The 26,388-nt window shown below is 41.5% G+C and overlaps 3 protein-coding genes across 3 annotated transcripts; 1 reads left to right on the forward strand and 2 right to left on the reverse strand.

Annotated features, from left to right (window-relative positions):
• Positions 1–999: 999 nt before the first annotated feature.
• ei24 (EI24 autophagy associated transmembrane protein) lies at positions 1,000–8,278 on the reverse strand. Its single transcript, XM_071518726.1, has 11 exons — positions 8,176–8,278; positions 6,652–6,788; positions 5,533–5,678; positions 5,324–5,384; positions 5,077–5,143; positions 4,867–4,991; positions 4,488–4,607; positions 3,579–3,690; positions 3,356–3,467; positions 2,822–2,896; positions 1,000–2,723 (listed from the first exon to the last, which is right to left on the reverse strand). Exons 2-11 carry the CDS (start codon positions 6,691–6,693, stop codon positions 2,561–2,563), a joined length of 1,023 nt encoding a protein of 340 aa, XP_071374827.1. The 5' UTR covers positions 6,694–6,788; positions 8,176–8,278; the 3' UTR covers positions 1,000–2,560.
• A 626-nt stretch (positions 8,279–8,904) lies between these two features.
• LOC139643476 (beta-galactosidase-1-like protein 2) lies at positions 8,905–16,073 on the forward strand. Its single transcript, XM_071518627.1, has 19 exons — positions 8,905–8,996; positions 9,593–9,778; positions 9,876–9,944; positions 10,956–11,051; positions 11,646–11,754; positions 11,858–11,950; positions 12,061–12,142; positions 12,236–12,300; positions 12,394–12,478; positions 13,626–13,763; positions 13,973–14,053; positions 14,174–14,280; positions 14,363–14,509; positions 14,804–14,875; positions 15,010–15,088; positions 15,193–15,280; positions 15,368–15,479; positions 15,625–15,741; positions 15,901–16,073. Exons 1-19 carry the CDS (start codon positions 8,905–8,907, stop codon positions 15,985–15,987), a joined length of 1,905 nt encoding a protein of 634 aa, XP_071374728.1. The 3' UTR covers positions 15,988–16,073.
• A 2,481-nt stretch (positions 16,074–18,554) lies between these two features.
• b3gat1b (beta-1,3-glucuronyltransferase 1 (glucuronosyltransferase P) b) lies at positions 18,555–22,437 on the reverse strand. Its single transcript, XM_071518637.1, has 5 exons — positions 22,354–22,437; positions 20,859–21,001; positions 19,747–20,258; positions 18,997–19,293; positions 18,555–18,641 (listed from the first exon to the last, which is right to left on the reverse strand). Exons 2-5 carry the CDS (start codon positions 20,968–20,970, stop codon positions 18,555–18,557), a joined length of 1,008 nt encoding a protein of 335 aa, XP_071374738.1. The 5' UTR covers positions 20,971–21,001; positions 22,354–22,437.
• Between the last annotated feature and the right edge of the window lie 3,951 nt (positions 22,438–26,388).

Here is a 26,388-nt window from a genome sequence, read left to right on the forward strand (position 1 = left end):
CGCGTAACTATTCGCGCTTCTGATTGGTTCCTCAGCTGTCATTCAGACTTGTTCCGTACCTACCGAGGCTCCTGTTGCCACTGTGCTGTAGTGACGTGTCCTTAGTGAGTGGAGTAGCTCTGGGAGGGGAAGGCGACATGTCGCCCTCTGCTGGCTCAAAACTCACTGAGAGACACTTGAAGTGCTTCAGTGCATTCCATGTAAAACAGTGTTTCAATTCAGTTCAAAGGCGCTTTATTATGGGATACAAAAGTGCTAATAATCTAATATAAACAGATGCGACATTAACAACAATTGGTTCAATACTATGAAATCAATCAATAAGCAAATTTGACTAGGGTCATAAAAACTGCAAGTATGGCACACTCCCAGAATATATTGTAATTTTTCATTTGAGGAAAGGTTTCCAAAATTACTGCTAATTGATTTGAATGAAGGAAGACAAGTTTCTCTTATGTCTTCATAGTTCCTCCAATGCAATGAAATGCCTCCGCCTTAGGTCCACATCCTGTCCTCCCACTGTGCGATGGCCTGTTTCTATAACCAGGCAGTGCAACCTTCCTACATTGATTGTAATATATACTTTCTAACCTCATCTATTCGAAAACGACTGTCCACTATATGTCAATATGTGAACTAGTTAATTTCCCAGACTTACATATATTTTTAAATGCTTCTTAATATAATTATTTTTAATTTGTGTTTCACTTTATATTTTGGATGCAAATTGATATCGTTTTTTATTATCTGCTTATTTCTTACTGTATGCTACTCTATCTTATTATACTGGTGACAACTTGGATTCTTCCCAGTGATTAATAAATCTATCTATCTATCTATCTATCTATCTATCTATCTATCTATCGGATATTTGACTTTCTGTTTCAGTATCTTATCATTGACATGCATTTACACATTGACATGGATTTATTTGTAATCAAGGATAGATGTAAAAAATTCACCATGCCACATCCCTTCACCTCCCCAGTTAAAACACTAGTTCACATTTTTGTTTCAATAACTTTCCAGTCATGTGACCACCTCTCTGTCATCTTCATCATCTTTATCTTTTCATTGGTGAGCTCAGTAGTGAAATGCCTACTCTCCACAATGGCAGCAAAAAAAGCTCAACACACTGGTCCAAATTTTGAATACTGACCAATTTTATTGAAATTAGACGTATTACTTTTACAAAACCTCACTCACAAATATCAGTCTGCACAAACACTATGCACTTCTTACAATAATTACATACCGTTTCAAAAACATGGCCCCTTCCCGCGGCCATGAGCTATGATGAGTGAGAGAGAGGTTGGTGCTGGGGGTCACCTCATGGTGGGTTTCTGGTCGGACAATCAGAACGCAGTAACATTATATACAGCACAAAAACCAAGAGGCCCGTGGTCTGAACGGACAACTTATATTTGCTTCTGCTCTTGGGGAAAACTAGAGCAAGCAGGCCAAGGCTATTTCCCCATTGGTTAAGGTATGCATCTTCCTTGAAGGGAACGCCAGACTTGAACTACGTGACTCCTTCCTATATTACAGAGCTTTGTGTTATAGAAGTGAATTAAACAAAACGTAGATGAAGCAGTTTGGCAGTGTCGTCTGACCCAGCAACAGAGTCATGTAGCTTCACCTAGTTAATACACACTGACTTAAAAATGCTCATATTAAATAGCTTTTCCTTTGCCTGGATCAGCCCCTGAACTGCAACACCCACATTACTTCAGTTCAGACAGTGGAGTGAGGTGTAAATTCAGGATGAAATACCAGGCAAATCTTTTGTCTCCACATAACAAGAGTGATTTATATATCTGGATTCGGTTAGTAAGGTCACCGGTCCGTTTGATAGGATGTTTAGCAGCTCCCTTGCTGACTTGTAAAATCCACTAAAAACAAAGCACTTACAGGATAAAAAAGCCTCCCTTTTTAACTGTACAAGGTTATTTCTGGAACTCTGAAGGATTTGCATGGACACCGTAATTTGACAGAGAAACAGATAGATATTCATGTGCAAGAAAGCATTCGCTCTGTGAGGAAGGAATGTGACTTGCAACATCGAAGAAAAAAAATGTACGTGAAACAAGACAATGACTGTGCTTTGCTTCTGAACGCAAACAAGCTCCTTCAAAGTAGAGCAAAAACTCCTTTTACTCACATCAACTTGGTTTAACGTATTAATAAAACTCAAGATGATTCTTGTGCTGTAATTGATTAAACGTGGGGCACTCAAATGGCACATTATACATAAAAAAAACAAAAACAATTAAAGAAAATTTATGAGACAAAGAAAGAAAAGAACGGAGTATACAATATGTGTGTTTTGAGTGTGAGGCACAGGGCATTTTTCTGTCACACTGAAAATGTATCTGGTGGGTGCTGCAAATGAATAACCAAAGGGCCGCAGATTCAAAACATGTAAACCCTTTCTCCTTAACCATGCATCGTCTTCGTTAAAGTGAAATCCTTCTTGAAGTATCACATTTTCACATTGAGGCGAAGCCGCTCGTCAGCCGCTCTCCTGTCTTCCTTCTGCTGGATGTAACTGGGAGGGCCGTCACTGGGTGGGCAGGAGTCTCTGGCGGGTGGGGGAGGTGTGGGGCGATGGCAGCTTCTCGGAGGAGGCGGATGAGGTCAGGGACGACTGCAGGTGGACCGTCTTGTGGAAAAGCTTGTTGCTGATCAGCACGACCAGGGAGAAGAGACGCAGCTGGAAGTGGCTGAAAGAGTGGAGAACCCCAATGGGATCAGTGACGCGTTGATTGACACAAATAAACAGCTTTTTTTTTTTTACTTGTTGTCATGATATTACACTCACTAGAGCTTTGTTGGCGTCTTGGCCTCATTAGCGCTGATGATGAAGAGAGGGAAGAGGATGGAGAACAAGCAGCCACTAGGTAGAAAAGACAAAAAAACACACATGAATATCAAAAAATTGTGTGATTTTAGTCCTTGCTCCCTTGCTAGAGGATTTCGTAGATGTTCTACATTCTTCCTATATTTTCTACATTTCGAAACGGGTCTAGTAGTGGGTAAGAAACAAGCATTTTATTATAATTGGGTGTTTGTCATCTCAGAATTTTGATTTTGACATTGTTTGGAGTTGAATAAAAGCAAATGGTGTCTAGAGGTAGGGGAATAAGTCACATCATAACTGTTTCTCTGATAAAAATCCACAGGAATTTAAAAAGGGCAGAGAGGGGGCAGCTGGAACATGGGCTTAACATTCCCTGTGGCTAAAATTATGCTTTAGATCACATTTGCACCGCTGTGGAAGTGATTGTTCTCTGCTGGGATTCACCACAGAGAGCAGAAGATGTGTTTGAATAGTCTGGGGTATTAGTAGTCTTACCTGATAATATATGAGGAGGGCAGGGCGGTCAACAGAGCCATGGGCAAACCAAAGCCAAAGTAATAGGGCCAGTTCCTCTCAATATTGGACAGCCGTTGGTGCATCTCAATGCCTTAAGATGACATATTACAAACACATATTTAAATCTCATCTTTTTTGTTTGAGAACAACATTGGGTCAAGATAATAACAGTTTGAGTGTAGGAATGGATGGAGCATCTCACCATGGTTGAACCAGCGATACTCAAAGCAGTACAGGGAGTAGAGCAGAGACATGTGGAGGAGGCTAACCATCTGTCCAATGGCATCGATGGGGAAGAGGCTAACAATCATACCCTGGAGGACCACAACATAAACCAATCAGACTCACTAAGATTGTGCTGCCAGGGCAATTTGGACATTTTTTGCACCTCAGTTGCTAGAGCTAAGAGAGTGGCGTTTCCGTCTTATTCGTGAAAACATTTATGCAAATCAGGTTGTGGCACAACAAGCCCTCGAAAAGAGCACTGTGGAAGAAAACAGCCCCCTTCATCACCAACTGCAGGCAGAAAATTGCATGCTTCAGATGTAAGACTACTCCACCAAGGCTGCCACCCTTGCACCCTAAAGCCCCTTCATGATTGGAGCGTTCTCTGATCTGACTTGAGATTCTAGGATGAAAACTCTCTCCCTTGTTTGCCTGGCTTGCTGTCAATGATGCCTGTGTCTTGCAGCAATGATAGCAGCCATTCTGAATGTCAAACTCTTTAAACAAAGTCTTTACGCCTCCTTTCAATGGATCATAATTTCAAAAAGACATTAATTTGTGGGAGTTGGTGTTGCGGAGTGTTAGTGAATTGGGCACCACTGCGATTTGCATGGCCTTGCCTTCAAATAACTATGATATGGGCAAAATAATGAGATTTACATATAATTTACATAAGCATGACAGGCACAAAACTGCTTTTTGACCAACGCTGTTAAGGAAGCTTTGCACATGAACAGCATGGCTTTCTGACCTTGGTGAAGAGGATCAGATACAGCAGTATAAATATATGTAGTATACCAGTGTGATATGACAGTATTGGTAAATGCAGACAGGGACAGTTTTTAAAGCATGAGGCAAAATAAGGTTATGGTGTGCAAACATGTACCTGAATGAGGAAGAGTGCCTGGAGGAGGAGGTTGAAGAGCATGTCTGCAATGATCTTGCTGACGCTGGGGAACGGCTGGGCTTTACAGCCAGACACCTCAAATGCCAAGTCAGCTATGTCCTACAACACAGAACAAGACACTGATATCTATAAGTGTGTCACTCTACCCAAATCACAAAAAAACACATGGAATAAACTCCAACATTATATACAGTAATGTTTTTATAATACAGTCTTGCACTGTGCGTAAAAGAGTCGTAACTATGTCTTAACATCATTCAATTTGCCAGGGGGAGACAAGACAAATCTCCGTCAATTTAATGTCCTTGGAGAATACATTGATTCTGGTGATCAACATCGAAGTCTACCAAAGCATCACCTGGAACCAGATGGCATTGACTATCTTGCTGAGGACGAACAGAGGGAGAACCCAGAGAGCGCTGAAGACGGAGGTAAGGATGAACTCTAACCAGGACCACACACTGCCATGGAGGGAGGGGTCACCTGGAGGAAAGAAAAACAGCTTTTTCACTGACCGGTTCATAACAATGGCCAGAGAACCTGACCAGTTGCCAGCAGTCATACATACCAATGATTTTTGCTGTGAGAGTCTGCAGCAGTGGGATAAACACCCGATAGAAGAGAAACAGACTGAGCTGGGGAGAAAATGAAGAAATGCTACAGTTACTCTTTGTAAGATAAGAAGCATTGAAATATCTACTATTTTAGAACAAATAGAGTGGGATCAAGTCCATCCACCAAAGTCCATCATCATTAAACAATGCTTCAATGCTGATTTGGCTTTACTGTAACCACGGTATGTCAAAGCATCTTACCCAGAACACTCCTCCATTCCAGGCACAGCATTGAAAAATCCTACTGGCTAATTTGGGTTCACTGAGAGAGAAAAAAAGAACAACCCAATGTGACAATGACCACAGAACATTATGCAAGTGATCAACAGACAGTGTACACTGGGCTGGATGATTACAACTCATATTAATAGGGTGTCTGAGCACTACATCCAGCTGTTCTCATTGCCTACTTGTCAGGTTTGCGCTCCTCACTCTGCGCCCGTCTCTGTGCCAGGGCCCCGCTGGCCCTTCTCCTCCGCTGCTCTTCTCTTTTCTGCTGGATGCGGGCATCCAGCTTAGAGATTGTTCCAATCCCCAAAATGGAATCCTTGATCCCCTAGAGAGCACACACAACCAGAATATACATCATCTGCAGTTCCTGACACGTTAAAATGACCTTGAAATACAGCCTTGAAACATCTCAGGATGTGCTTGGTAGTGTTGGACACAATGGTTAGACCGATAAGGGTTTTTGAAGACCGATACCATTACCAATATTTTTGGAATGCTTCCCAGCGTGGCAGGCGATTTCTGGAACTATTCCAAAGACAAACATTATCTTTGAACTGTTTTTGGAGTAGGGGCAGGTCACTTAGATAATTAAAAGAAAATAAAGTTCAACATTTAGACAAGCCTCATTTCTATAGCAAAAGGCACAAAAAAACACAAAAACCCTGCTTTTTCAGAGGATTTGTCTGACAAAGTCTGCCCTTCTTATACACTATCAGTCAAAGACGACCGTATAAGTGTAACTATTTATTTAGTTACTTACTGTTATGAGGGGTTTGTATTCAGTGGGGAAATTATACAGCTGATTGATTAACAGTGGGCAATATTAGTCAACAACAGAAATACTAGTTGAGTTCAACTAAAATGTATCTAAATACAGAGCAGCCAGGAGAAGGCACTCAATTTCCATGGCTTGTCATAGAAATAGCATTCATAATTCACACATTGTACTGAACATACCTCATCTGTCATCTTGACTGTGGGGGGATTACATGTTTTTGGCTCAAACAATACATTCGTTTTTGGTGTCTGTCTACTTTTAGACCTCTTGGTTAGTTGGCTACATGTATTAAATTAATTTTAAGTGAAATTACTAAAAATTCCAAGCGCTAATATTCAGAATTTCTTCACCAAACTGCTCAGTTGGACAGCCAACATAGTTATTTATATCTAAGCCATTCCAAAAACAAAGCTGTGTGGCTCAGTGTTAGTTGCATGCATCCATTGTACCCTCCATGCACTACTTCCATGATGTCACTAGTGTCAAAGCTTGTGTGTGAGTAAGGCGTGTGTCTGCTGACCGTCGCAACATTGCGGAGGAAGGCCCTGACGCTGTCTGTCATCTCTGGACCAGCTGCAGATCCATCAACTGCAGAAGGAGGGGGGGCTGGTGACTTGGTGGTCAGCTCTCATGGCAGGGAGGGGCTCACCCAGTAACCTGCCACAGCACAACGCCAAGGAAACAACATGAGGACAAGGGCCAGCAAGTTAAACTCTTATCACTATGCAACTATTCATGAGCAAAGCCTGAATCCAGAGAGCCAGGACGCAAGCTTGTGAGACAAATGCTCAGAGGCACTTTCTGGAGTGGCTGTACTAACAGGGTAATAGATGCCTGACTTTGTTTACTCATAAAACTTGTGACACCCACGTCAGCCGTTTTCAGTAGTACTGCTAAGCATATTAGTCAAAATCACCTCAGGTGCTTTTCAGTGTCTAAACATCAGTCTTGACTTTCTTGTTTATAAATTTGGCCGTTCTTCATTACACATATGACAACAAAACTGTCCAGTATCATATTACTAGCATTTTGCTTCAAAGAACAATACCAGTGTTTTCACTTGCTGGACCTACACCTCTCTGGCCTTGACAAAAGTGAATACCTGACAGTGACAGCTGTTTGGCATCTTTTTCCATACTTGTGGTATTTGGTGGCCATTTTGTGCCGATTCATCACTGACATAAGTTTCCAGTGTTTTTAAATACATTAAAATAACCACATTTGATGAAATGGAAATGCAAACCTGTGAAGTGTCACTTCTTTCTGAAAAGTTGCTCTATTGTGCCATACTAAGGCCTCTGACAGAAAGTCTCCCCTTTCTCTTGGACACCATGTTAAGGCTCAGAAAAGAGTGACATCTTAGCCTAGCATCTTCACCATAGGTGCTGATAGTTTTGGGGTTTCAAGATGTTTAAGGTACAGATACACTACAATCCTAAAGGAAGAATAAGCCCAAACTGGCAACCAAGTACATCAAAAGTCGACGAACAAGGTCTGAGGCATCCATGGCAATTGAAGCAAGAGTAATAGAGTCCAAACCTAATAATGTGTTGCATGGGAAGATACAACAACAGTGTCATCTCTCTCAACCTCAAAGGGGCAGAATACAGACTTCAATAAAACCTTTTATAAAATGGTTGAAGTGTACTTCAGCAAATGATTCCTGCTGATATCTGTAATATTAGCTGACCGGCGCTGAGTTGGCTAGCTAACTAATATAGCTTAGATAGATGATAGCCAACAGTCAATGTTAGCTGGCTCACTAAGGCCTGCCAAGATGCCTACATAGCATAATGTAGAGAGTGGGGTGAGAGAGGAAACAGCCCGTATAAACGACTCTCCCTGTGTAGTCCAGCCAGCATGATGTCTCTGGTCACATAATCTTTGACTTTCGGTGGTCTGTTTAGTGCTTTGCTAGCTCGTCTGTGTTGCTAGCTAACGCTGAAAAACTAACTTAGCTGTTGTGTTTTTCGTGGAGACAACACCTCAAAAAGCCAGTAAAGTCAAAGACAGGGCAGATATTTCACCATCCCGTACTCCTTACCTCATGCGACAAGCTCAGGGTTTTATTAACTTCGCCAATTCTTTCTTTTCCACCCTTAATGCCACAACAACAAAACCAAACAGACGCTACTGGCAGACAGGCCCGTGGACAACATATTGCGCAAGCTCGAAACTCTAAGGATTATGGGAAAGGTAGTCCATCTTGGCCAGAGAATTACAATGGACAGAACAGATGTTCCTATTCACGTCAATATAATTTAGAAATGAAACGACTAAATAAATTAAAATTACTACAATTATTGGCTGTATAGCTTTTTCATTATTATTATTGTTGTTGAAAATTGTATACCTACTTTTGAAACATATATAGTGAGCGGCCAAAATATGTTATATAGCCTACTTGCATACGTTGTCAACATGTATTTCGAATGCCTATACAAATACATTTCTGGGCCAATATTGTAGGCTATATTTTGAAACATATTTTATACCTAACATCAACTTTATTTTTTTGACTAGACCTCCTACATTAGTCCTATAGGAACCACAAAAGAAACAAAAAACACACCCTGCTAAACTAGAGGTGTGTTTGATTTCCATGGTTATGCCTGCACAGCAGCACACCCACAAGGCGGTGCGTTACCCCTGCCAGCATCATGCGCTCCTCTGTGTTCAGATGCGGGTGTAAAGCCTCCAGTTCCTACTCTCCACCGAGGACACTCAACCCGTCTGGTGCCTATGACATTGGAAAGGATCTTACACCCCATCCATGGTTGTTCTGAGGCTAAGAAATGCGCACAAAAGGCAATATGCATTTATCTGTCTCAGCATCGTCGGCTTCATCATGTACAGATATCTCGGGTAAGTTCTCACTAACTATAGTGCAACTATTGCTTCCATATACTTAGAGGCTGTTTGTTTGTCTTCGCAGCTTACAAAAAGTAACTATAGTATATAATAAAAGTTTAGAAGGATACTACACAAATATCACAGCAAACTAAAGGTCCTACAGTAATTTTAGGAATATTCTATTCATATCATGAGAGACAAAACTATATAAACTCACTATTGAGTATTACAGACACACTATAATTCACTATATGAATATTATAGGAATACTATAGTGATAACAGGAGATAAAAATAACTATTATGATAAGTGATCACTATAAAGTCACTACTGTCACATAGTGTGTCTGTCCATATAAGAATATTACAGTGATGTTAAAGGATGTTATTGGAAAAATATATAGTAAATAAGTGCTAGACTCATCTGTTGAGGTCTATCTGTCTTCTGAATTCAAATGTGTAGCTGCTCCTTTGTGTTTGGGTTTAAGAACATAAGACATCTGCAAATTCCTGTCAAGCATGTTGCCAGTCATGTGGTCCGTTCAAGCACAATGGCCTATGTGCTATATTATGTGAGTGTGACACGAATAAGCCCTGATTGGTCTGCAGCATGCCGGCAGGGGGACGGAGGATGAGCAGGAGAGCGGGGCTGGGTGCCAACTCGTCCCAGTTCAGCCTGGAGAGAGAGCCTTTCCGCATCCTGGGGGGATCCGTCCACTATTTCCGTGTCCCCAGGGCCTACTGGAGGGACCGGCTGATGAAAGTGAAGGCCTGTGGCATCAACACCCTCACTACGTAGGACTGCTGCCTCTACTAATTGGTTGTGTATGTACTATATCACAAGCATGGCCACTGGTTGAATGCTAACAAGGAACACCCTGCATCCCTGCAGATATGTACCATGGAGTCTTCATCAGCCAGAGAGAGGGGCTTTCCACTTCCACACACAGCTGGATTTAGAGTAAGGACACAACTGTTTCTATTAGGGATGGGACGATGCACTTACCGCATGATACGATTCGATGCAATATGTGGTTCATGATTCAATACAACCACGATACGATGTAATAAATACAAGTTCAATAACAGCAACATATGAAATATGCAGAATTGTGTTTATTTCTGAGCCACAAATCTTTCTAGTAATGGCATTGGCTTGCTAGAATGTAAACAACAATTTAAAAATGTCATTACAAAGTGCAAATAATATAATTTGGATGGAGAGCTTGTGAAACTGATGGTCAAGCCGTCTCATTTGCAGCAGAATAACATGGAGATAATATCACAATTAATTTCTCTGCCCCATGATACGTATTGTCATATTCTTGCATTGCTATATATCTAATTCTGATATATTGTCCCATCCCTAGTTTTTATGTAACTGCCTTAATTTACTATAATCCCATGTAGAATACTGTTTCATACTTTACTGATGATGATGAAGTGATCTCCTACTGAGAAACTTCACTTACATTAGCAACATTAAACCAAACTCAGCAATACACACCCTGCAAATTCTTCTGTTGTATTGTTCTAAGGATAAAAACACGTCGCTCTGGCTCTGGTCCCTAACAATGTAACTTGAGGCATGTTGGGAATACCGTGTTCGGTGTCCTTATCATCGCCTGAGCTGCAGCGCTCAGGGGAGAAGGCAGAGGCCCAGCGTCCCACCTGACAACAGCGGCATTTCCACAACAACAGCAACTTATCAAGCAATTAACGACACAGAGGCGATAAGTACAGAGGAGAGATGTGACGCCTCCGTCTGCCGCCGTCGTTGCCATGCAGATTACACACTCCTCAAACAATGAGATATGACTGTTGTTCAGACTTAATTAAAAAGCAAAGAAAATCATCTCGGGGTGAATTTCCAATGTTGTGACTTGGGATTTTACTCTGAGGCTAAACTGCTAAATTGTGTATCTTACAGATAGAAGATGTTTATGGATTGCGTTCTCCATCTTGGTTTCAGAGCCTATATCAACCTTGCTGCTGAGTTGGGACTGTGGGTGATTCTGCGTCCTGGGCCTTATATTTCCTCTGAGCTGGACTTAGGAGGACTTCCGAGGTAAATCATAGTGCAACACAAACTCTTCCTTGTATTCTTTGCTTCTAACATATGAGATCTTGCATATGTTTTGTGAAATGTAGTGTAGTGTATTGCGGTTTTATGATACTGAAAGCTGTATATTTTAATTACACTGTATGTAAAAGCCCAACTAGGGACAAGAGTTGAAAATTAGCAATAGCTATAAACTCTCTGTGCAGCACATCAGTTTCATGCTCTGTATTGGAACTATGTTAAATTGCATCGTCCCTATCAAATAAAATTCAAATAAAAAAAAAATAAAAAATAAAAAAACAAATACACATTATTGCATATAGAATATACATGTTTCTATGTATGTACAGCAGGATGTACAAATAAACCAAAACTCTGTGCAGTTCTCTACTGCTCTTTCCAGAAGACGTTCCTGCATAAATGTAATTAAGGTTGCAAGTGAATTTAAATCAGACCAAACAGAAGCCACTTGATCTGGAACCACAAAGTGCCATTTTTATTGCCATGTGACAACCAGAGTAAACAAGCTCCATGTCCCTGTGAGGGAAGTCTTGTCCAGTCAGTCACTAGTCCTTAGTGTCTTTTTCTGTCTCTTTGCAGTTGGCTTCTGCGTGATGAGAACATGAGGCTGAGGACAACTTACCCAGGCTTCACTCAGGCCGTCAACGTTTTTTTTGACAAACTCATTCCGAAAGTCGTGCCGCTGCAGGTCACTGTTTCCCACTCGCACAAGCTGGACAAACAAGTGTGCAGCAGCTCCAGGTCATTTGCATGTCATATCTGTAATGCCATATAATCTGTTGTTATTTCAGTTCAAGAAAGGAGGGCCTATAATTGCAGTGCAGTTGGAAAACGAGTATGGATCTTTTGCGAAGGATGAAAGTTACATGCTTTTCATCAAGGAGGTATGTCAAAATGCAGCCACACACATCTACAGAGAGAGAGAGAGCGAGAGAGAGAGAGAGAGAGAGAGAAGTGACCATATTGATGATGTGTTGCTATGTTATGTTGAAAGGCCTTACAGTCCAGAGGGATCAGCGAGCTCTTGCTTACATCAGACAGCCACAATGGATTAAAGTCAGGGGGCGTGAATGGAGGTACAGTATATTATTAACACACACACACACACACACACACACACACACACACACACACATAGACAACTGACCTTGTGATCTCCTCTCCTGTAGCCATCCGAACACTGAAGCTTCAGAAACTAAACCAGAGGGACATACAGGATCTTAATGCCATCCAGGTGTGTATTAAGCCTTTATTGCATTGCCACTGAGGAAGTCACACAAACAGTGACCGGTATGCATGAACTGATAGTTCTTTGTCTGCATCTCAGCCGAACAGCCCCACCATGGTGATGGACTACTGGACTGGCTGGTACGATGTGTGGGGGGACCTCCACCATGTGCTCCCCCCGGAGGGTAAGGAGGACTTTCCTGTTATAGATCGCTGTCTAGATGACATTTTTTGTCTCTCTGTTGGTGCTTATAAGCCAAGGGTTATACTTGGTCATGAATATTGGCCCCAGTTACCCCAAGGTGAAGCTGAAATGCTATTGGTTAGGGTTGGACAATCAATATACGTCTCGATATTCGCCTTGTATTAAATATCAGACATATGGCAGTCAGTGTGGTCTACTTCTGATATGATGGAGGTTCTTCGCTGACCACAGCTACATAAGAACAGTCTGTACAACCTGCAGTTTTCTTTACACATTTTATTTATTAATTTAATTGTTCAATAGTTGTTTTGGTAAATTAGTTTCATTAATTAGTTCATTTCATTAGTCTGGGTTTCAATGGAGAGTTTTAGTGTCTCATGATCTAAATGCTGTTTCAGAGGCTTTTCCACCCTGACAAGACAAACATTCTGGGGAAACACTGAATGATCAAATTCAAAAATATTGAATATTGCCACAAAAGATCAGCTATCAGCAGCTTCACTCCAGAAATATCAGAATTGGTATCAGCCTTCAAAATCCCACAGTGGTCAAACCCTACTACTGATAAGCCTGCAAAATCCCAGTCCAGTCAGAAAGAGCAGTCACTCCTCTGAAAACTCGTCTTTTCAAGTATTTCTTGTCACGTCTTCCCCGCTGAACGACTTCTCCTCTCTCCTCACTCTAATTGCTCTCTTAAAAATCCCACCAGCTTTCTCCTTCGCTCTTATTCTTTTTCTATTCCCAGCACTTCGCTCTCACATTCTCACAGGAATATTGTAAAGGCACTGAGGCTCTGACCTTTGCACTATTGTTTGGGTGATTTTCACTTATGTTACAGTTGCTCTCATTATAAGTTGCTCTGGATAAAAGTCCCAGCTAAACGTCTAAAATGTAAATGTAAATGTAAATGTTAAATGAGTCAGTGTTAACACATCAGCCTGGGACTAAGAGCTTAGTGTAGTGTAGGGTTAAAAAGGTTTTAAAGAGCAGGTAGCCCTTGGTCTAAGTGCAGTGTGAATAGCAGTTATTATTATGATTTGACCTTCAGAGGAACACTGCAACAGCAGGACCTCCACATTATGAAAGTGTCACTTCTCCTGCACACAGTAAGTATGTCTTCTTGGCAGATATGGTGTCCGCTGTGAGGGAGATCCTGAGGCGAGGCATGTCCATCAACCTCTACATGTTCCATGGAGGCTCCAGCTTCGGCTTCATGAGCGGAGCGCTCGCCAATCCTTCCTACAAAGCATTAGTCCCCAGCTATGGTTGGTTCCTCTGTGTCATTTGCATCGCCACAAACAAACTAGTGCTGTCTTTGATGCAAATGCACATATATTTGGTTATGATTGCAAAGCACAATGCAAGTACTGGAGAATTATCTATTTCTCTTGTTGCCTACAGAGCTACATTACCTTTTGTAGCCAGCAGGTGGCAGTCCATGATAGGTAATCTACTTACTCTTGGTACTTTGCAGATTATGATGCTCCCTTGTCTGAAGCTGGAGAATACACTCCAAAGTACCATCTCCTCAGGGATCTATTCACTCGATACAACAGTAAGTTAAGCACTAACTATAGATAAGAATACTACTAATAATTCCAAGATTTATTTTAAGAGTATACACTTGACTGACCTTATTGCCTTTGATCAAGTCTTTCACCTTTGCTTGTGGCAGGTGAGAGTTTCCCTGATATGCCTGCGCTGCATTACAGGGAAGCTTATGAACCAGCTATCATGTATCAGCACCTGTCCTTGTGGGACGCCTTGAGCTTCACTGAAGAGGTGAGTGTGTAGATCTGTGAAAATGGATTTTTGCTTCTCAGCCAAGGAGGTCAGTATAAATATTTCACCTTTCCCACCGCAGCCACTGAAGTCACCCATGCCAGTAAACATGGAGAATCTACCGGTGAACAACGGGAACGGCCAGTCGTACGGATACACTCTGTATGAGACCGCTATCACCAGCGGAGGCTTATTGAAATCTGGAGATAATGTGCGAGACCGAGCCCTGGTAAGTCATCCCAGTGTACATGATGGGATGAGCTCACTCTGACCTCATGCACTCTCAACACCTACTGCATATGAAAAGATCTGGAGGCCTTGTCTTATATCTTATATTGTTATGATAGTATATCTCTTAGCACAATATTCTCTCTGAGGCATTGTGTTTGTAGTTGCTGAAACTAAATGTCAGCTGTCAATCAGCTGTCAATGGGCGCTGTATCCAGGGACATAGAATACATTAAAGGTAACCTATGAAAAAGTGATGACTGCGGCGATAAAGTGAGTTTCTTCTTCCCTCCAGGTGTTTGTAGACAGAAACTACATTGGACTTTTCAAGCGCCGGAGCCTAGAGCTGGCGGTTCCTGACGGTAAGGTATGGCATCAAGGTGGAGGATGAAGGCAAAATGTCCAAACGAACCTCATTCTCACTGCTATATCAGCTGTGATGGATACTGAGTATTGGCTGCTTAAATCATCAGCGGGCATAAAAGTGATTTATCCCCGCAGGGACGGCGGACCTTAAGCTTATTGGTGGAGAACTGTGGCCGGGTGCACCATGGAGGAGACCTTGACAAACAGCGAAAAGGTAATCGCCGAGACACAGTTCACTGCTATGACTGCTATTAAATTGCTCGAGCGCTCGGTGGTAGCAGTGGGTGTACAAGCCAATTTTGATTTGTATTCTTGCAGGTCTCGTGGGAGACATTTTATTAAACAATATTCCTCTGCGGGATTTTACAATATACAGCCTGGATATGAAACCCAGCTTTATTGATAGGTTTGTACGCTTTATTAAATTGAAAGCACTGCATATGAGTTTCATTTTTCTGTTAAGAGTGTATTTGAAATGGATGCCTTATTTCAGTCTCTATCAGGCGCCCTGGAAAGCCCTCCCTCAAACTCCCAGCTTCCCGGGCTTTTTCATGGGGAGGCTGTTTGCGTACGGCTATCCCAGTGACACATTTGTGAAGCTGCCAGTGAGTGAACGCCAACTTGGGATTTTTGTGCTATAGATTGTGGAAGTATAGTATGTATAGTATAGTAACTATAGTTTGTGGAATGTAGGAGAACTGCACATTATATAGGGACTGTGAAGCTAATTAGTTTCCGTTGTATCCAAAGGGCTGGGAGAAAGGTGTTGTGTTCATCAATGGGCTGAATCTGGGCCGCTACTGGTCCATTGGTCCCCAGCAAACTCTCTACCTCCCTGGTCCCTTTCTCAACAGTGGAATCAACCAGGTACAAACCAGCATCTGTTAGCATCTTTTTTTCCATGCATTGCATCTCTTTGTTTCCATGCATTGTAATGGCATTGATTTTGCGATTAGAATGTTTGAAAACACAGTAAGTCCGATTTTTCTCATCTCATCTTCCCTTTTCTCTGTTTATATGAATTAGATCATTGTGTTTGAGGAGCAAGAGGCTGAATACAAGATCCAGTTTGAGGATACGCCTGATCTTGGCATGGCAGCAGACATCCAGTGACTGTCATCCCCTGTATGGACAGTGACATCATTTTTTCATCTTTTGTGAAATCTTGTCTTTTTACTGTGTTACAAAGTGCTTATTGTCACATCAGGGTTGATCTTCTCATTCAGCGAAGATATTAGCTTAGTTAATCGATATGCCAGGTCACTAGCTACTCTAATGTCATGCTTTGATTAGATCTAGTGTCAAGTGTACACACAGAGCAACGTTACCAGCTCAGCCACATCGATTATCAATCAGAGACACATGATCATATGGAAAAGGACTTTATGACTATGTACATACCTGCAGTTACAGTGGGTCTTTACATATGGAGCAGAAACACCAAGTAAATCCTCTTACCTCTGGATATCCAGTTAAAGAGTAATATTTTCTGTGTGGGGACACCCGGTTAGAACGTCACATCATTAGATTGGTATTGCTCGCGTCAATACACTGCAGAATGTGTGGGATAACATTTATTATGCTGAAAACATCTTTTAAAAACACTGGGACAATATGAACTGATAGGTAAGAGTGATGCAAACACAGGTCAAAGGAAACACAAACGACAATAGAGCAATATCAGACTCATCTTGAAGGGAAGGTTTAAGATTTTTAGAGGCCTATCACATTGAAAACTGACGAAATTCATATTCTTTACACCAGAGTCTTGAGAAAATGTTTAACCTTTGTAAGCAATGCCAGTGCAGGTCATTGGATGAAATCATCACTTGCAAGCTAGTCATCCATAACAAGAATAATAAGACTGTAATAGAACTATGAAAGGAATTAAAGGACTTGTGTACAATTTTCAGAATAATGGTTTCATATCCCATTGACTTGCACAGGCATAACTAACAACCAACAGGCAGATGCTTCCAATTCCTCTGAAACAACAAACAATTCTGGTGAGAAAACCTAAGCATCCAAAGTGGGAGCTTGATTAGCAATAAAATGGATAGGCTTCTAAAAAAAAAGCTGAATCTTCTCTTTAACTTGAGAGCGCAGAAAGAGCTCAGTAGTGTTACAGTGGATCATGACTTAACAAGTGCATGAAGTAACAAACAACGATATAAAAGAGGACATTACAGTAGGGGCATTACAGTTATGCTATAATAAAGCATTGCTGCCTGTTTTTGAGTGCATGTGTGCGTGTGTGTGTGAATGCGTCTGTGTGTGCTCACCATGTGCTGTGCGACAGCTGAGCACATGTGTATGCGTGTTGAGGAGTTACAGGACTCCTAATTAGTGCTGGGTTCGGGATGCTATCTAAATAGCTCAGTGTTGTACAGTCAAAGTGGGGAGGGTTCATCTCCCCTCAGTGCAGTCTGTCAGTCGGTGCTGACTCACTTAAGACAAGGGCCCCTTTTATTCCGCTGTGCAGCCCTGTGCCCAGACAGCCAGCTCGCTTCAGAACAAAAGGACCCTATTTAATGCTGATTGGATGGTTGGCTGGTGGTGTCTGGGGCTGAGAGGGCTCTTTATTGCTTGCCGTGCCATCTCTTCCTGCAGTTTAAATTGCCGAACATCCTTTGTCTCAGCTCTCTGGAGAGACCTCAATGGGCAAAGCTCCTCTTGGCAACTCGTGCCACTGTCTCACATCAGTCAGCGCTCCTCGCAGAATAGGGCCGCCGCTTCCGTGCGGTTGTGCTTTGATACTCTCTGGCCCGAGCGCGCACGCGGCTTTGCGCTGCTCGTGGCTGGGGCGGGTTCGCCTCCATTTCAAAGCTGCGGTGAAGTCAGCTGCTGTGCTGTGAAAGTATTATTGACCCTGACCGTCGCTTTATGGAGCTCTGGGGTTGGTTTGAATTCCAGGTAGAATCCCATGGTGGAATACTTCCCCTGGAACGATAACGATAAAACGATTAATGAGTAGGAACATTGACAAGGAAAATAAATGCTTGTGACAGCATCAAAACAGAAATGTTGAGGTTGTCATATACTAGGGATGGGACGATATGCTTACGTCACGATACGATTCGATACACGATATGGGGTTCATGATTCGATACGACCATGATATGATGTCATAAATAAAAGTTAAATGACAACAAAGTCTGACTGTGCAGAATTATGCTTATTTCTGAGCCACAAATTTTGCTAGCTATGGCACTGGCACTAGAATGTCATTACAAAGTGTAAATACTATACTAATTACTAAATACTAATTTCGATGGAGAGCTTGTGAAAACTGATGGGAAAGGGTTAGTTACTTTTATTACAACAGCAGAAAAAAATGTAGCTAATATCACAATTTTTTGTGTTATTAGTATTGATATGTATTGTCACATTTTCATATTGCGATATATTGAATTTAGATATATCGTCCCATCCCTATCATATACATTCAAAATATTGCAGGAGAAATAGCAGATTGGTTGTTGCTTGATTTAGGAAAAGTCTTACAATCACTTTAACTCGTTATGTAAAGGCTAGACGTCTATCTTATGTAGGTTCCATATCTCATGTTGCACACTGCTGCACGATGCTCCCCCAACCTATCATCCAAGATAATCACTGCATGGAATCGGAGTAATTTGCATATCTATATCTCTGCTATTACCTGTGTCGGATGAAGTATCTCATATCTCCACATTAGAGTCTGTAAATCCTTTCTTGCCCTCATTCACCAGCACAGGCTTTTCTGTCCGTGTGTGCCATACTAATACCTGGAAGTAAGAAGAAACAGATAGAGAGAAGAGTGGAAATATACTGAATGAAATGCAATGCTAATACTGTGTAAGTATACACAAATTCTGCTTCTAGATGCTGCGTAGTACTATTATATACTACTATATAACTGCTACACAGTATCTACAAGCAGAACATAAAATTTTTAGTGAGCTCTATGTGTAGAGTGTTGGCTATAAGCTGACAGTTTACTGACTTTTAGAACAAGTTGTTATGACAGCCAAGGATCTTAAGACATGTCTTCTAGATATATATATATATACTGGATTTTTTTTTTGCTAATTCATGGTGTTGCTCAACAGCTCAAACATACAGAGTGCCTCCCCTCCTTACCTTAGTGCAGTTAGCAGCTTTGGGCTCCAAGTCATTAAGAGTGACCAGCTCCTTCAGTAAGCTGCTCTCCTGATAACCTCCCTTCACACCGCGCAACTTGAAATAAGCCTGAGGTTTATAGAGAATGAGGCGCAGGTTCACTGCGAACCCAGCCATGTCGATGGCGAAGGGCCGGTGTGGGTCGAACACAGTTTTCCAGCCGTACACCTTGCCCAAGGTGTTCACTTTAGGGGACTCGTACCGCAGGCCGCCCACAAAGGCCACAGGCCACACTGACACTTTTCTGGTGGAACGCATCTGGTATTAGGAAGCACAGAGAGAGACGTCGTGTCAGATATGTGGTATGGGTCATTCTTGCCAGTAATCCATAAAACTCAAAATGAAGATTAAGCAAGGGACACACTACACACCTGAGCAGACTCTGAAAGGATTGGACATCATGCACAAAAATGGCATCAGCTGATTTTTTAAATTTGGTTGTAGAGGTGCACACGCTTGATGACAACTTAAATTTGGGGAATACACACTATCCAAGATCTCACCCAACTCCTAATCTCACAAAAAACACCAGTCTTGATGGCCAAATCATGACTATATATTCAGCCTAAAATTTATGTAGTGTCTCCCCAACCTGCTCTAAAGCTAACCCTGTCACGGTGAATGTATCAATATTGTTTCCAGACAAGTATAGGACTGCTTGTGTAGAATACACTTCTTTGCATGAAATATATCCAGAGCATCCCTCCTCACCTCCTCAAACAATTCCAGACTGTACGTGTTGTCATCGTCTGCGAAGTAGACAATCCCAGGCTGGCTGCTGTTGACGGAGAAGGTCTCCCGGAGCCACCGCAGGGCCAGGTTCCTCTGCATCGTTCCCCGTGGTATTCGGGGGTCTCTGGTGTCCCCGCGTACCTTGTAGTTCCTGGGCGTCTCCACGTTGAGGTGGGTGTAGTTGAGGCCCGTGTCCTGGAGGAGACGGCTGACCAGAGCGGTCCTCCTCTGGGAGTCCTCCACCAGGATCCAGTGCAGGTTGGGCACGTGGAGGAAGGTGTTGGCCAGACGCGTCAGCTCCGCCTTCTGCACCGGCCGGCTGTAGGTGGGGGTGACGACGTGGATGGTGGGCAGCACGTCGGACCAGGGCGGAGGCCGGCTGTAGACGTACTCGGTGCGCACCACCTCCACGATGTCCCGGTTCTGCAGGGAGCAGGACTCCTTGAGGGCGAAGGTGTTCCGGGAGTTGGAGCGACTGTCATGACTGTCATCTGAGGCCAGGAGGGATAATGGTTACAATGTTAGAACGTGCCTTTATGTCCTGTCCATATTCAAAGCTATGTTTCCTGTTGACTCTCTTTAATCTGGAGAAGAATTAGTTGCTAAACTGTTTTCATACTCAGTACAATGTATACAGACTTAATTTTCTACATATTGCACACTAGCTTCATGGCATTATCAACATGTCACATTTTTCCACGGAGCGACTGTTTTGTGCACCCATGAGCAGTCAGCCCAGCAGTAAAATTACATGAAATTAACCAAAGACAGATGCATAGGGCATGCTGTGCAAAGTGAATATGTAATGAAGTCTATCTGCATATTTCTAAACACTTTTTGGAAACCCCAGAGCTTGCTGGGGAGCAATACATCATTTAACTCATTTCCCCCATTTCCAATTTGGGAATAAAGAAGTGACAGAGAAAGCATAATTTCTACCAAACATATATTTTTCAACAAGGCATGGTTACAAAAAGAATATTGAGTGGTGACGAGGGGTTTTATTTAGGTTTCACAAAGTAGCGCAAGTACTTTAGTTGCATAGTCACTATATCCCAAAACATTAACACAGGCGTGTGAGTAATCTTTACCCTTTCGAGTAGCTAGCAGAGGAGTGATTGCACTTTGGTGCCAAACAGTGATGAGTAGTGTCCAGGGCAACACGATCAACACAATGGCTAGGATGTCTCGTCTCTTCGGCATCTCCGGGGTCAGACCTGAGTCATGTCATTACCTGTAGGACACAGCACACATTACATTACATTTACCGTCCCCACTGATTACTTTAATAGACGACCATGATTGAAAGTGCAAGTGCTGCTGATGATGTGATGTCTGTGTATATATACTGAGGCATCCAGTAAATATCAACTGTATAAACAACTGTTTCTAAAAATCATTAAATAAAAGATGTACGCTAACAACTAAACAGCAAACATACAACTACAGACCTATCCCTAAACAGTTTTTCTTTCATCAAATAATACTACTACCTTGACAGAAACAACATTTCTGAAAAAGTCCAACCAGGTTTGCATTCCTTGGGAAGGACTGAAACATCTTTCATAAAGCTTACCAACGATCTACTGCTAACTACCCTGGGGGCTGTTCAATACTTGTTCCTTTAGATCTAAGATGGGCAGCAGGGTGGTGCAGTGATTAGGGGGATATCCATCACCTGCATTCAATCCCCCATGACAGCAAGCATCAACTGTCTTTGAGCCTGTCAACTGAATCCTGACCGGCTCTTTTTTATGCACTTGTATATACAGTAGGGCTATCTAATTATTTTCACTGTGCAAATTGTGTCCTATTGCTGTAATTATTTTATATTTTATCTTTCTATTTTTCTCATTTTATTATTTTTTCTGCATTTGTTATTCTAAATTATTTTGCACTAATAGGGGTATTTTGTTAACAATTTTATTCATTGCTTATGTATTTAGTTGACTTCCCTTTAATTGTATTGTACATTTGCTTTTGTAGAGTGCTATAAAATTGAGTTTAATATTATTATTGTTATTGTTGTTGTGGTCATTTGATGACAGCTGGTGCAATTCAAAGTGTCTCTCTTATACAAGACTGCATTTAGTTGTCTTTTTGAAAGGAACCATCCCCTTTTAGAGTTATATTTAGCATGCTCTCTTAGTCAGTGAATGGAGGAGCTGGTTCATTGAGTTTCCTAATCTAATGGCCCGTCACTGTGTAACTATGTGGATTGTATTGTCAAGTACCATAGGAAATGGTCCTCCATTGAGGATCTACATAGCTGCAAGGCACATACTGCAAGAAAAAGAAACTGCCTCAGCCCACTGGAGCTACTGCACACCAGAAAATAGGTCAGAAAATGCTCCAAGCTTCCTTTTTGTCTCATTTAAAAGCACACTGGAATACTGCAGAAAGCATTCCTCAGTCTGTGTTGGAGATTTGAAGAGGGCTATAGCTTGGTTGAAAGGGTCAGCTCATATTAAATCTGGCCCTTTCCTGCCTGTGAACAGTTGACGCAGACAGGGGGATTAGGATTCACTCTGTGCTGGGTTCAGTTAAAACCCTGAAGTAATGCAACAAAGTTCAGTAAGATCTTACCCATGTTTATAGTTAACACACATGGTCATTCCAAGGGCAGACAGCGCAGGCTCTGGATGCAGAGGCCTGAGAAAGAGGTGACCGTCTGTGCCAGTGGTTTAGTTCAGGTCCATCATCCCTGCAAGAGAAAACACAGAGCAGTTAGGATTAGAAGAACAGCATGCATCAAGTGTGTGTGCAGCTCAGAGACTGTCCATTTGGTCAGCATGTATTACAGACATCCACCAACCTTTCCCTGAGTCTACACCACAGACATCAAAACAACGGAAACCCCAACCAGCCACCCTCAGCCGTTTTGTTTTCCTTCTCCTCACCAGTCTCTTCATGAGACAGATCCTCTGCTCGTTAATCACCACTCTTTAGACATAATTAATCCTTGATTAAAGAGGATCAACCCCAGTCTGTGAGATCAAAGGTTGTGCTAGCTAATTATCACATCAGGATAGGTTTAATGGGGTCATGTTTTAACAGCATGTCATTGATATTGACATGCTAATTAACTATGCACATCATGTTGACAAGCAATGGCTTGCTCTCCCACCCTTCACCATTTTGCATCCCCATTTTAAGGCGAACGCTCTTGTGGCTGAATGCAAAATAAATTATGGATGCCAGGCAGCACTGTAGGCATGGCCAGTAATTCAATATTATCGTTGAGCGTCTTTCAGTGGAATCATATCATGATGTTATCATGATTTTAGGATACTGTGGTGCACATTTCTGCTGTATAAATTGATGAGAACAAGCAAGTTTTATTTTTTTTTAAAATAGGCATGAAACATTTTAACGAATATTATTTGAAAATTTTGGTTTTGTTTGACATCACACCTAACATTACCATTGGTTCAATGGGATGAACATTAATTTGATTATTTAACATGATTTTGCATACATATTGTGGTCAGCCATATTGTGATATATCAATATAAAAGAAATCAGGATTATCATGATATTGATTTTAACCATATCATGCAGCCCTACAGTACTGTGACATAAGGTGGAAGAAAAGAACTAAGCAAAAGACAAATTGGCATGATGCACTCTCCATTTACCCATACAGAGAATCTGATATGACATTCCCTTGTGCTATCTATGATATTAAACAAGATTGAGCGCCTGTGAACTGTCGAAACCTGGCTTAGATGTTACAGGAAGGGGGAGGGGTCATGATGAGTTGGAAATGTTAGTGTTCCTGTAAACACAACATACGGCCTAATCACAGCCCACCAGCCACAGTGAACTCCCATTGGTACACTGCTATGAAACACAATTATCGCTGTCAATCAAACCCAATGAGCCTGCTGTCCTGATGGAGCATCATTATAGTCAGCATGCCATATAACTGGAACATACAGCTTCACTGTGGGCCACATATTATACTGTAAGCAGCATGACCAGTTGTCTTGATATCTTGTGTACTGCATTATAGACCCTAACTTAGTTATCGCAGTGAGGTATATACATTAGGTATCATGTTATGTTAATTTCCATTAACAGAAGTACAAAGGCTTTCTGTGGGGAGTAACAATCTCTTGTGATTTAATATAATACTTGTGCTTTGCTTGAACATAGCCTGCAGTCAACATTTCTTACCCAAGACTGTATTCTTAACCCGTACCTCTTGTGTCCTTTCAATCAATCTATCTATCAATCTATCAATCTATCAATCTATCTACTAGAATTCCCATTTTCTCGAGGTGCAATCTTTGAAGTTGGACAGGCGGTCATGCTGCCACATTGTTAAAACAACATTAAACCTCTCTGCAAATGCAAATAAATTGTCTGATGGTGTAGGTTACTATCTTTGGATACCTTGGTCATCCCATTATGATGGAAAGAATAAACGGTGCTGTCTATGCAGATAGTATTTCTGCTTCTTGCGGCAGTATCATAGCCATGCCAACTTTAACAGCTACCCAGTTTCCACACCCTAAAATTTTAGGAATTTTATTACCCATGTAGCCACAGATTAGATGGGCTGTTGTAGGCGTGAAACGAGTGATACTTTTTGACAGTAGAAAATCGGAATGAATGGGAAACTACCACAAATATTCAATGGATTTCAGGCAATTGGAAGATTAAGGAATGTTATTTCACTTAGGCCTATAATAAGCAAACGTTGTGATAATGCTTTCAGTTGATTTGGGGGAAAATGGCATCAATGATCTGCTCAAAAAATATGCTTATAGCCTACTTCTTGAAGTATTTTGGGAATTTCTGACTTAATGTATGCTATTTTATTAAGAAGGCTGCAAAATATTGCCTTTGTCCTATTAGCTTGGTGTAACAACTGTTAATACATAATAAAACTAGAGTAATCTAATGTTACTTTCTCTCTCCAAGAATCAGCATCATGGCAAAAAAGTTAGTAACAGACTCTCTTGTACAGACTCGCCCAACTCTTTCTACGATCTGATCATAACCTTATCTGTGGTAAACAAAAAGCGCACTGACTTGGGCAAGTTAGTTAACAAAACGTAGTTAGCTAACGTTAGTTATCCATTAACGGTTGTTAACGGTTTATTTAATCCTATATACATTAGGCTACAATTAAAGACATGACAAATAACATACATAAGACATCATAGGTAACGTAAAATATCTGGCAAGCTCATGCACAAAGGCACTACCGTTACCGATACCGTTAACGTTGACGTATAATAAGCACAGAGGCTTAATGCTGTCATCCTACGTTAGCTTTGTTAACGGAATATGACCCAAACCAAAATACATATTGCTAGCTAACGTTAGTTAACATAATAGAATTGGCTGGCAATAAAAACTGGACAACTGGTCCATAATACTTGCCCTTTCAGCGGTTTCTAATGCTGGTATTGACATTAACTGCTAAATTCAAAATTATTAACTGTTAAATTTCAATTATTAACGTTATAGCAAAACTAAATCTCACCAAGGATTATGTAACGGATGGGTCCGGTCTTCAATTCTGACTGGCAGAGTTGGACAGTGTGTTGCCAGATTAGATTGACAGTTTCCAACCCAGTAGTTGCTCAAAACCCGTTCAACTGTGGCCAGGCCTATAGATGCAAAAAAACAACAACAACAAACAAACAAATAAAAAGTAAAAATTCATAGGTTTAACCATTTCAACATGGGATTACTATCAAAGAGCATAGATTATAGCTCTTCACTCTGTCCAAGTGAGAACGCATCATCACGGGCCTCACAACTTTAACCCCCGATATGCTTTAACCACAGCTTTATCTGACAATATGGCATCTGATGGCTCAAGATCAAAGAATAAAGTCAGGCTCCAATATCCACCAATATCCAACATAATGCCACATGCCTTGTTCATGTCTAATTCAGTGCCAGCAACTCGTTTTCAGCCTTGACCTATGTCAAAGTGAACAAAAAGCCTTTGCTCTCTCTCTCTCTCTCTCTCTCTCTCTCTCTCACACAAACACACACACACACACACACACTCACGCACACACACACACTCGCTCTCACACACTCGCTCTCACACACACACACACACACACACACACACACACACACACACAGCAAAAACAATCACCCTGCTAGACAGGTCAGGTCAGTGGGCCTGTACCTCTAGGATGGAATACAATATGAATCAATATTTCACTAAAGTAAATGGGTATGGTGGTGCATTGTTATTCCATTTAGTTGTATGATTATACAGTGCAGCATACAGATGATCCTAAACCAGCCCAATATTTATAAACCTGCCCAACATGTTTTTTCCGCCCCACGCGATCAAAAGCAGCCCAATTAGGCGGAAAACCACCAATCTGGCAACACTGGGTGGCTGTTGTAAAATACCTGATAAACACAGGTGAGGCTTTAATGCTTTTAATTTAAATATTAATTATATCATATTTGCTGCCTTTCAAATAGGTGTGCATTTTATAAGACAAATAACGGACTTGATGTAAGACTCCACTTAGCCTCTCTGTTCTAAAACAACTGTAAAGCATGGCCTGTCATGGCTTATTGATTATTCATCACACCATTGCCCCTTCCAGGTGGAATACTGCAGGTAATAAATAA

This window comes from Centroberyx affinis, unplaced genomic scaffold (genome assembly GCF_046629955.1).
Source record: "Centroberyx affinis isolate AG114_WGS23_722 - 3 ecotype Tasmania unplaced genomic scaffold, CSIRO-AGI_Caff_v1 ptg000051l_1, whole genome shotgun sequence".
Lineage (NCBI taxonomy): Eukaryota > Metazoa > Chordata > Actinopteri > Beryciformes > Berycidae > Centroberyx > Centroberyx affinis.

Coding starts and splice junctions, on each gene's coding strand:
- b3gat1b (XM_071518637.1), bottom strand. CDS start 20,970: ATGCCGAAGAGACGAGACATCCTAGCCATTGTGTTGATCGTGTTGCCC. Junction 19,294..19,746: donor GTCTGGAATTGTTTGAGGAG/GTGAGGAGGGAT, acceptor TCCTAATACCAG/ATGCGTTCCACCAGAAAAGT. Junction 18,642..18,996: donor AAGCTGCTAACTGCACTAAG/GTAAGGAGGGGA, acceptor TCTTACTTCCAG/GTATTAGTATGGCACACACG.
- LOC139643476 (XM_071518627.1), top strand. CDS start 8,905: ATGGTTGTTCTGAGGCTAAGAAATGCGCACAAAAGGCAATATGCATTT. Junction 12,479..13,625: donor CCATGTGCTCCCCCCGGAGG/GTAAGGAGGACT, acceptor TCTTCTTGGCAG/ATATGGTGTCCGCTGTGAGG. Junction 15,281..15,367: donor AAACCCAGCTTTATTGATAG/GTTTGTACGCTT, acceptor GCCTTATTTCAG/TCTCTATCAGGCGCCCTGGA.
- ei24 (XM_071518726.1), bottom strand. CDS start 6,693: ATGACAGACAGCGTCAGGGCCTTCCTCCGCAATGTTGCGACG. Junction 5,144..5,323: donor GGAATGGAGGAGTGTTCTGG/GTAAGATGCTTT, acceptor TTTTCTCCCCAG/CTCAGTCTGTTTCTCTTCTA. Junction 2,724..2,821: donor AAGACGCCAACAAAGCTCTA/GTGAGTGTAATA, acceptor CCACTCTTTCAG/CCACTTCCAGCTGCGTCTCT.